This window comes from Stegostoma tigrinum, chromosome 28, assembly GCF_030684315.1.
Source record: "Stegostoma tigrinum isolate sSteTig4 chromosome 28, sSteTig4.hap1, whole genome shotgun sequence".
Lineage (NCBI taxonomy): Eukaryota > Metazoa > Chordata > Chondrichthyes > Orectolobiformes > Stegostomatidae > Stegostoma > Stegostoma tigrinum.
The window spans coordinates 36,125,542-36,136,339 of NC_081381.1; the positions used below are offsets into that span (position 1 = coordinate 36,125,542).

Here is a 10,798-nt window from a genome sequence, read left to right on the forward strand (position 1 = left end):
GCTCCAGGATGTAAACAATAGTCCCAGCCTGTCTTTCAAACAGTCGTCAAATATAAATATGTATTCCCAACAATTCTGATATTATGCAATGGACACACGCAACAATTTTTAAAAAAAAGTAAACAAATGTAATTATGAAATATCAAGTTTGTGGAATTTGTGTTTTCCTAAGTTATGATGGCTAGCACTTTCAACCTATCTTATCCTAGGACAAGTGTCCCGGTACAAAGTGATGATCTTGACGTCTCCAACTTATTTTGAGCAGGCTGTGAATTTGAATCATGTTTTGCCACATCAGTGAATAGATGAAAATTTTAGAATAAGGCATATTGATGGATCAGTTAATGTAGGCTGTTCGGGAGAAGAATGGTAGGTGATTGCACTTAGTGAGAGTTACAGACTGCTCAATTTGTGGTGAGTGGGAAGTGAAAAGCCAGCAGCAGACATGGGAATTGTCAAGTCTGGAAGGAACAAAGACATGGGTGAGAATTTTAGCAGCAGATTAGCCAAAACGGGTAGAACTAGGCAGTTATGTTGATAGAAAGGATTATGGGTTCGGCTCAGGACCAAGCATGAGCGCGGGGCTGTAGTCTATCTACTTCAGTCTCAGACAGTGACTAGGGAGGGTAAATAGAGTCAGCAACTGGGGAACAGAATATGTGGTGGGGAGCAAAAGGCAATGGTGACAGTATGCTAGTAGCAGAAACAATAACACAAACACCTTGCCTGAGAGTGTTGACACAATCTTTAACTAGGAGAGGTTCACAAAAGACCTGTGACAATACATTTTAGAGAACATTATATGATGCTACTTCACAGCTTCTATAAACAATCACATTGAATGAATACTCAGCCTCACCCATAAACTGTCTGACTTCTTTATCAATGCAAGCACCAGTTTTACTTCAACCAAAAATGAGGAACGAATTTCCACAAGTTGTTTTTGTTGTGTTGCAGTACACACACGATTCCAGCATGGCAACTTAGTTAAACATAGCAACCTTAGGATGTTGCTGGAGTTAAAGCTGAGATATGTTTGTGAAGCAAAGACAGGAGCAGGGGAAAATAAAAGTCTAAATGAAATAACAATAAAAAAACCGGCATTTTCAAGGGAAGACATGCTTAAGTTTATGTTCATTATTTCTGGATAGGGCTCGGATGTCAGCCCTGACACCCAAAGTGCTCTTTGCCTCTACTCAGGCATTGGCAGGTTCAAGACTCATTTGAGAGATCTGAACACAATCTATGTTGCCACTGTAAGGCAGTACAGAGGAATTACAGCACGTGTGAAAGCATTATCTATCAAATGATAACAAGATGTAGAGCTGGATGAACACAGCAGGCCAAGCAGCATCAGGAGGAGCAGGAAAGCTGCTGTTTCAGGTCTAGACCCTTTTTCTGAAGAAGGCTCTAGGCCCAAAACGTCAGATTTCCTGCTCCTCTGATGCTGCTTGGCCTGCTGTGTTCATCCAGCTCTACACCTTGTTATCTCAGATTCTCCAGCATCGGCAGTTCCTACTATCATGTATCAAATGATAGTGTTTTTGCATGGTGCAAAATGAGAGAAGATCTTTATTCTTATCAAAATGAATGAAACTACAGCAGGATACATAAGGCACATCAGTAACATGGCTCTGGAATGACAGCTGGTTTCCATTAAGCATGAAACTGGTTTAACAGGACAGGATAGAGTTTCTGCTTTGAACGCATGGGTAATCCAAGCACACAATCTGCAACCTAAGTTTTTAAAAAATATTTTCGTTTCTTGATTTTCTACACAATTGCACTCATTTATCCCTACAAAATCCACTGAGCTAGTTGACATTAGACTGTATTTTAAAACACTGTTTAAAAATCTTTGATGATATATTTAATGGTAACTTGGTGCAGCTTGATTAACACCCGTTGGAATGATTTATCACAAAAGAAAACTACTTTTAATCAGCGTCAACCCACTTCTAGTGAGTTTTCTGATTTTAAATGACTACATCACGACCTGTTAGAACACATTACGAGGCCACATGGCCTACTGTGTCTCTGCTCACTCTCTGTAAGAGCAACTCAATTTAAACACCACCCTTGGTAGCCCACTTTTCCCTGCAGTCAGAAAATTTTGAATACAACATTAAAAAAAAGTTCTACAGAACCACTTACATTCAGATACAGTTGGCAGTTTCATTGAAATTTTAAAAACAAAGGTTACATTTAGAAGTTTTGAAAACCCTTTTAAGATGGTGTCTTTGCACCTGAAAGAACCAGTGAAATGTCTGCTGCCTTAGCAGCTGAACTTTCTAATGATCCTTTCATCCTGGGAGCATGATGTCTTGTGGAAGAGAATCTCTTTGAAATGGTGCAACTCAAGATGCAGCAAATGTAATTGTGTTAGAAGTCCACAGTATTCATTTAAAGCAAATTATGCCAACGAAACACAACAAGACAGAAATTTTAACATAAAATAACTTCACAAGTTCTTTTATTACATCGACAATGGGCAATTTACTAATGAAGTATCCCACCTAACACACTCCCAGCTGAAACTTTCTTCAAGGTCACTTCAGTGGAAGATATCATTTTCTCCAGGGCGTTGAAACAACACAAATTACAAATTACACGATAAAATCACAATAAATACAACAAAACATAAATACCAGTATATAAATAGACATCAGGAGGTGCAATGGTAGTGTCACTCTCTCATGGCCAGAAGACCTGGGTGCAAGTCCCACCTGGTCCAGAGATGTGTTATAACAAGTCTGAAAAGGTTGATCAAAAATATTTATAAATACAAATTTTCTTGAATGATGCACAATGAAAAAGTCTTGTTAGTTGAAAAATGAAGTAAAAGATGATTTAAATGTTTTCTTGAGTAAACAGCTTTGCTGGCAATTCCAGTATTTCTTACGCATCCCTGGTTGCCCTCGAACTGAATGACCTACTAGGCAAAAAGCAGTTAAGAGTTCTTCACATTCCTGTAGATCAGGAGTCAAAAATGGGGCAAGGATGGCAGTTTCTCTTCCTGAAATGACATCAGTGAACCAGATAAGATTTTGCAAGAGCTGATGATAGTTATCAGGGTCAGTGTCATAGTTCCAACCAGTCCATGCCGACCATAAACCCAAAGGAAACTAGTCCCACCTGCGTGATTTTGGCCCATATCCCCGAATATCTTTACTATTCGTGTATCTAATTGTAACCAGGACTACCTTTATATTTACTTATTGAATTCAAACCCCATCAGCTGTTGTGGGGAGTTTTGAACCCTTGCCCTCGATCCATTGGGCTGGGCCTGTGTCACATTACTACAAGTAGTACCACTACCACTAGTCACATTAGCACCATGCAAGTAGTTATCCCAATGACTCATTATTCCTGTGCTACCATTCTGAATGGCAGTCTCCAAGGAGGACTCTGGTCATTACAGCTTACATTTCAAAATCTATACAGTAAAATTGTGCTGATCCCAGCCCTCATCATAACAGGCGCTTATCTTGACTACACTGCTTCAATATTCTGTCCAAAGCAAAGGGCGAGGGTGAAAGGAAGACATCTCTGGCCTTCTCAATTGGCAGTTAAGTCAGAGTGAATGATGGAACACCATCCCTGGATGCTACCAACATTTATGCTAAGTAAAACTCTTCTGTTCAAAACAAATTCACTGACAAAGGAAGCGTTCAATTAGAGAGTTTAGGAATAATTCTCCAAACATTCTTTAAAATTTATTGACCTCAGGTGCCAATGACACAAAATGATGGATTTAAAAACCCATGGCTATTGGCACTGTGAAGTTGGAGAATGAAGTCTCATTGCTTGGCTCTGAAGTGTCCTAACTTGGGGTGCAAACTGAAGTTTCTCAGCTCTTCAGGTTTGGGAGAGTGATACCTTTGTTGAAAGCAAGTATAAAATATGAGGACACAATTATAAGCTTCACGAAGCTCAAAAAAACTGGTGGAGTAGCACGGTGGCTGTGGTCAGCACTGCTGCCTCACAGCGCCACAGACCCTGTTTGATCCCAGCCTCGGGCGACTGTCTGTGTGGAGATTGCACATTCTTCCCATATCTATGTGGGTTTCCTCTGGGTGCTCTGGTCTCCTCCCACAGTTCCAGGATATGCAGGTTAGCTGTATAAAGTGCCCAGTGTCGAGGGCTGCAAAAATAGGGTAGGGGGTGGGTCTGGGTGGGATGCCCTTCCCAGGGTTAGTGCAGACTTAATGGAAAGAATGGCCTGCACTTACATTGCATGGATTCTATACTCAATATGAGATCAGAGAAAACATTTTCTCCCCCTCCAGGATACTGCACAATTGGTAGGGACTCCTGAATGAAGAACATTCAAGTTTTGACTCAGAGTTCACCATTGAGGTTTCTGTCAAGGAGGAGGGTGTTTGTAGGTTAGAAACATACAAGCATTGCTTGATACATTTCAGGGGAGACAGCGAAGAGGAATTGTGTATTACTTATTGAGAGGTCAGCAGGAAATGGCGGTTTAGGATGGAGTCCATAATATAATAACATTGGACACTGGGGGCAGCAGCCTCAATGGTTCAAAAATCCTCTTGTTCTTCTATCCAAAGAGTTTACAGCATGATATTTAAATATAGGAACTGCACACAAAGATGATTCATCTCCGCTTACTTGAAATGGTAAATGCTGGCATCATTCTCACAGAGCTACAGAAGCTGAATCAGTATTGAAGCTCTGTTTAAAAAATCTAGATTCAGGAGAGGACATTTCCTTGGTAACTCTCTCGCAGGCCATTCATTCTTGACTTAGCTTGAGTAGAAAGTTAATGGAAAGCTATTTCAGCAAGTCATGGCAGCTGAAGTCCAGCTAGCCTTCATCCAGTATTGGCACATCCATACAGAAGCAAAATGAAACACCAGACAGAAATAAGGAGCACAACTTCAGTCGATTGCTACCCTAGCTTTACATTAACTTGAAATGTTTTAACTTGAAGGAGCATGTCAATTAGGAGTAGGCAAAAGACATTTTGACCCTTTTAACTAGCTCAGCCATTCAACAAGATCATAGCCGCTCTCATTGTGGTGTTAACTGTACTGACCTACCAAACCTTGATACTCATTCAATTGAGAATTTATCTATCTATCTATCTCTGCCTTAAAAATATTCAACAACCCTGCTTCCACTGCTTTCTGTGGAAGAGAATTTTGTCGATTAACAATCTTCTGTGGAGACAAAGTAACTCAACACGTTTTCTATTCTCCTTCCAAAACAAAAATTGTGATCCGAGACGAGTTGATTTTTTTTGCCTTAAATTTTGAAGTTGTCTTATAAGCAAAGGCCAGAATTTCTTGTTTCGAAATGTGTTGCTCTGCATTAGCATTTAGTGTTTTAAGAAACAAAATCTGCCTATTCCTGGGCTGTAGAGTGTCAAGCTATCAGTGTTGTCCACAGTCATTCTGCGACTGCATCTGTTTGCAGAAAGCCTCAAACTGTTGTTGTTCCAGCTCGGTCATTACTTTGTTCAAGGCGTAGATCTGTTGCAGAAGTGAAAACAGCACCAAGTTCAACACTATCCCAATGAAAGCAATGCAACATCAGGCAGACAAGGGTAATTTCTGAAATTCTGCAGTCCTCTTGGAGTTACCTATACTGCAGCACCACTTCTAACATGCATGATTGTTATTAGAAGCTCACCACTTGGACCAAGGGACAGATCAAACTAATCCTTTGTCAGTTTATTTATGCAGGGATTGACAAATCGGGGGGTTTTAAACACTAGGGAGAAACGGGTGGAAACTTTCTAAACTATTTTCACAGTTATGGCTTTATACCAGCCCACAGGAGAGAATTTCAACCAATCCGTCTGAACATTTATATTTTTCCAAGGCACTTAATGAATGTTGACCGAGATAAAGCTAAACCTGTGGAACTTATGAGCTAAATTGGCTAAAACCACACAGACGGTTCAAATGAATAAAAAAACCATTTTTCAAAAGCAATTCTAAATATACTATACCTCTCACAACATTTGATCGATACTGGCTTCTGTGTTGTGAAGCAGTTCCCAAAACAACACAAAAATGGAGTTTTGAAGGAGGCTCATTGGATCCGAAACATTGTAAGTTTCTCTGTTCACAGATGTTGCCAGACCTGCTGAGTTTCTCCAGCAATTTCTGTTTGTGTTACAAAATGGTAATGCAATTCTGATATGACTCAAGAGTGTGGTGGGTGTGAGAGACTCCTCCTTGGAAAGGCTGCCCTAACTCCAATAAATCGCTGTGGAGTTTATCGAGGTTGAAAAGGTGATTTAAGGCCAACCTCAAACTTAGCAGCCTGACAGGCAAATTCTTGCATGTTGAGAAATCAGATGCTCCTGTCCACACTGGCAGGCCCACCAAAAATTACTAACTGGGAGAAGATCTCTCCTCTGACAATAAGCAGATAATCGAAGCTGTAGAATCCTGGTAAAAGAAACTTCTGGAAATACTCAGCCAGGTAACATTTAATGATTTTTTAAAATCAGTCTTAAACATTAACAGTTTTCTTTCCACCATCACCACCTCATCTGCTGTATAGTTTTTGCAATTTCTGCTTTTATTTTAAATTGCAGCAGTGACCACAATGTTTTGTTTTTATGTAATCAGTTACTCTGTTAGGTGCAGTCAAGTAGCACAGGATAACCATTGCCAAAGATGGTAATTTAATCACGCATCTGATGACAAAACAAACCAGTTGAGCTCTATTCTTGTAGCAGAATCTTAGAACTGACACAGCTTGGGGTGCGGCAGGGTTAGTGGCAGCGGTGGTCATTCGGTCATCTTGTCCATGCTGACCTAAAGACACCCAAATATCCTTTCTAATCCCATCTTCTTGAACATAGCCCATATTCCTGCAGTTTAGGGGCGTCCAAACTGAGAGGTTGTAGGTTTAAGGCGAAATGAGAAAGAAATGAAAGGGGCAACGGGGCATGTATGCGTGTTTGGAATGAGCTGCCAGAGGAGGCTGGTACAATTACATTTAAAAGTCATCTGGACGAGTACATAAAGAGGAAGAGTTGAGAGGTAAATGGGCCAAATGAGACTAGATTAATTTAGGATCTCTGGTAGGCATGGATAAGTTGGACCGAAGGGTCTGTTTCTATGCTATTCAACTCTACCATTCTGCAGCACTTAAGGTGCAGATCCAGGTATTTTTAAAGAAGAGTTTAGGGTCTCTGCTTTCACCACTGACTCAGGCAGCAAGTTCCAGATACCACCCTCTGCATATCTGTTTCATCATGTCTCCTCTAATGCTCTGCCATTTAGCTTGGGTCTATGATTCCTGGTTTTTGAACTGTCTGCTAAAGAAAACAGGTCTACTATAATCGGTCCCCCCTCACCTCCCAGAACCCCTTCACAATTTTGTATACCACAAATCACGTCATTCACCAACAACCCCACCCGCGTTCCAAGGAAAACAAACCCAATCTCTCCTCTTGGCTACAATTCTCCAGCCCTGGCAACATTCTAATAAATCTTTCCTGCATTCTCCCCACAGCAATTATGTCTTGGCTTTAAATGGAGGGATCAGAACTGCACACAATCCCCATGTTGTGCCCTTAGCAGTGTCTTATACAGTTTCATCATTATATCCTAACTTTTTGTATTCTTTACCTCTGTTAGTGAATGAGGGTATTCCATATGCCTTCTTTATAACTTTAGCTGCCTGTACAACTACCTTTAGCATCTCAGCACCAGGGACCTGAGTTCAAATCCAGCCTCAGGCAACTGTGTGTGGAGCTTGCACATTGTCCCTGTGTCCGCATGGGTTTCCTCTGGGTGCTCCGGTATCCTCCCCCAGACCAAAGATGTGCAGGTTAGGTGGATTGGCCATGCTAAATTGCCTGTAGTGTTCAGGGGTGTGTAGATTAAGTGGGTTATAGGGGAGAGGTCTGGGTGGGATGCTCTGAGAGTCAGTATGGGCTTGTTGGACCAAAGGGCCTGTTTCCACACTATAGGAATTCTATGATCTATGAATTTGCCCACAAGCAACACAAGATTAACTGATCTATAATTTTATGGCATTTCCTTTGTACCTTTCAAATCACATGTAGATGCTTTTTAAATCCGTGTTTCTTGTCCTTCCGAGTCACTGACTACATCATTAACTAAGGCTCCACCTCCCATTTCCTGACCCAAATCTGATCCATCTAAGCCTACGCTTTGGTTCACAGTCCTGCGATGCTAGCTTAAAATCTCTCCAATGGATACTGGAGCAGATTGGGCATTAACCAACCCATTGTGCTCTGGCTTTATAATGCAGGGTGCTTAATTCAGGCATCAACATCAGAGCCTATACCTCAGCCCGCTGCCTCTGTTTGAGCTCTTGTAAAGCAGATTTCTGTTTGGCTTTATCCCCTCGATAGGGTGGCTCCTTTGGCTTTGGCTTCTCCTTACGACAGGATGGTTCCATCTCCTACAAAGGGAACAATTTGAAAGGAAAGATAGATCCAAATGCAACTTTGAAGGGATTGACAGAACCAAGACCACAGTGGACATACAATGACGGCTTCTATTTGATTTGATTTATTTATTGTCAGTGTATCTTGTTACATAACTAGCAGGAGAGAGTGTTGTATAGTGTCACCATTCTCTAGCACCATCTTAAAACACAGAAAGATAAACTAAAACATAGAATATAAAAGCAGAAAATGAAGAAATAAAATTAGTTAGATTTTAAAACACAGGCAACTTGAATACATGACCCCAGTGGGCGACAACCCATTTGAAAAATGCTAAATTGCTCTCTCCCTGAGCTCTTGTAAAGCAGGTTTCTGTTTGGCTTTATCCCCTCGATAGGGTGGCTCCTTTGGCTTTGGGTTCTCCTTACAACAGGATGGTTCCATCTCCTACAAAGGGAACCATTTGAAAGGAAAGATAGATCCAAATGCAGGGGGACAACTTCATAACCATCCTGTGAGTAGCCTTTTGTGTTTGTGGCTGAGCAAGAGTTCACAAAGCAAAGGGAGTGTATGGCATCGCAGCCACTCCTCACCCTGTCCTGTTTTAAAAGCTACACACATTGGAGATAGCTGAGAGTGATAATGGGAACTGCAGATGCTGGAGAATCCAAGATAATAAAATGTGAGGCTGGATGAACACAGCAGGCCCAGCAGCACAAAAGCTGACGTTTCGGGCCTAGACCCTTCATCAGAGAGGGGGATGGGGTGAGGGTTCTGGAATAAATAGGGAGGGGGAGGCAGATTGAAGATGGAGAGAAAAGAAGATAGGTGGAGAGGAGAGTATAGGTGGGGAGGTAGGGAGGGGATAGGTCAGTCCAGGGAAGACGGACAGGTCAAGGAGGTGGGATGAGGTTAGTAGGTAGGAGATGGAGGTGCGGCTTGGGGTGGGAGGAAGGGATGGGTGAGAGGAAGAACAGGTTAGGGAGGCAGAGACAGGTTGGACTGGTTTTGGGATGCAGTGGGTGGAGGGGAAGAGCGGGGCTGGTTGTGTGGTGCAGTGGGGGGAGGGGACGAACTGGGCTGGTTTAGGGATGCGGTGGGGGAAGGGGAGATTTTGAAACTGGTGAAGTCCACATTGATACCATATGGCTGCAGGGTTCCCAGGCGGAATATGAGTTGCTGTTCCTGCAACCTTCGGGTGGCATCATTGTGGCAGTGCAGGAGGCCCATGATGGACATGTCATCTAAAGAATGGGAGGGGGAGTGGAAATGGTTTGCGACTGGGAGGTGCAGTTGTTTGTTACGAACTGAGCGGAGGTGTTCTGCAAAGCGATCCCCAAGCCTCCGCTTGGTTTCCCCAATGTAGAGAAGGCCACACCGGGTAGGTGAGGGCCCTGGTGTCACTTTAATACTCCCCAACCCTCCAGAGAAACTGAGGGGAGGGAGAATCAATTGAGATGCTAATCTGGCAGAGAAACAGCTTTCATTACTCAGGAATGAATGAATCAAGGCTGGAAACTGATGGCCTTGCCCAGACTGAGAGTCAATGAAGTGGGCTATGGGGTGGAGACTCTTAACAGCTTCAGCCACAGCCTGCAACTCAATTAACAAGGGTAGGGTAGGGTAGGGTCGGGTCGGGGCGGGGGGGGGGGGGGTGGTGCTGACAGGCTCTTAGTACAAAAAACAAAACCCTTTGCAGCTCCTCTGCCCCGCGGCCGTTTCTAAAACACTCACCCGACGCCGAATTAAATAACAGCAATTAACCCCGCGGAACCTCTGTTCGCCACTCAGTGCCGCCCACAGCAGCCGAACCGAAATCACGCGCGGACACAGCCGCCCGTCGCTTACAATGATCCGGCAGAGCGTGTGGACGCAGCGATACTAACGGGAAGGAAGAGTCATGACAATTAGAGGTCGGGGTTTGAGGGGCAGCTCAGTCGCCCGCTGGAGTGTGTCTGCAGCGACACCAGGGGCTAGGAGGAGTCATGACAAAGGGGGCAGTGTGGACTCATCACACTGCAGGGAGGCTGGCCGCAGCGACTCTAGCGGTTGGGAGGAATAATAGCAAAAGTGAGGGACTGAGCAGGAGCTCTGTCACTGCAGGGAGGGTCTTTGCAATTATAGTCGATTCTACCCTGAGAGAAAGGGCTGGGGAAAGGGGACCCCCTATTTTAAAACAAAGATATCACACTTTCTTGAAAAACACAAATCAGAAGAGTTAAAATTATGTGTGAAAGTTTAACGATGACAAGTTCAACCCCCTCCCAAAATAAATTTGCATTTATATAGCACCTTTCACAACCAGAGTGGGTCTGAAATTGCACCAGAGACAAAGAAATGATTTGTTTTCAAAAAGTTGTAATACTGAAATCACAGCAGCCAATTTTCACACAGTGA

At 42.9% G+C, this 10,798-nt stretch overlaps 1 protein-coding gene across 1 annotated transcript; it reads right to left on the bottom strand.

Moving 5' to 3' along the window:
* Window positions 1–2,443: 2,443 nt before the first annotated feature.
* Window positions 2,444–10,314, bottom strand: svbp (small vasohibin binding protein). The gene is made up of 3 exons (XM_048561808.2): window positions 10,136–10,314; window positions 8,299–8,415; window positions 2,444–5,495 (listed from the first exon to the last, which is right to left on the bottom strand). Exons 2-3 carry the CDS (start codon window positions 8,410–8,412, stop codon window positions 5,397–5,399), a joined length of 213 nt encoding a protein of 70 aa, XP_048417765.1. The 5' UTR covers window positions 8,413–8,415; window positions 10,136–10,314; the 3' UTR covers window positions 2,444–5,396.
* Window positions 10,315–10,798: the final 484 nt, after the last annotated feature.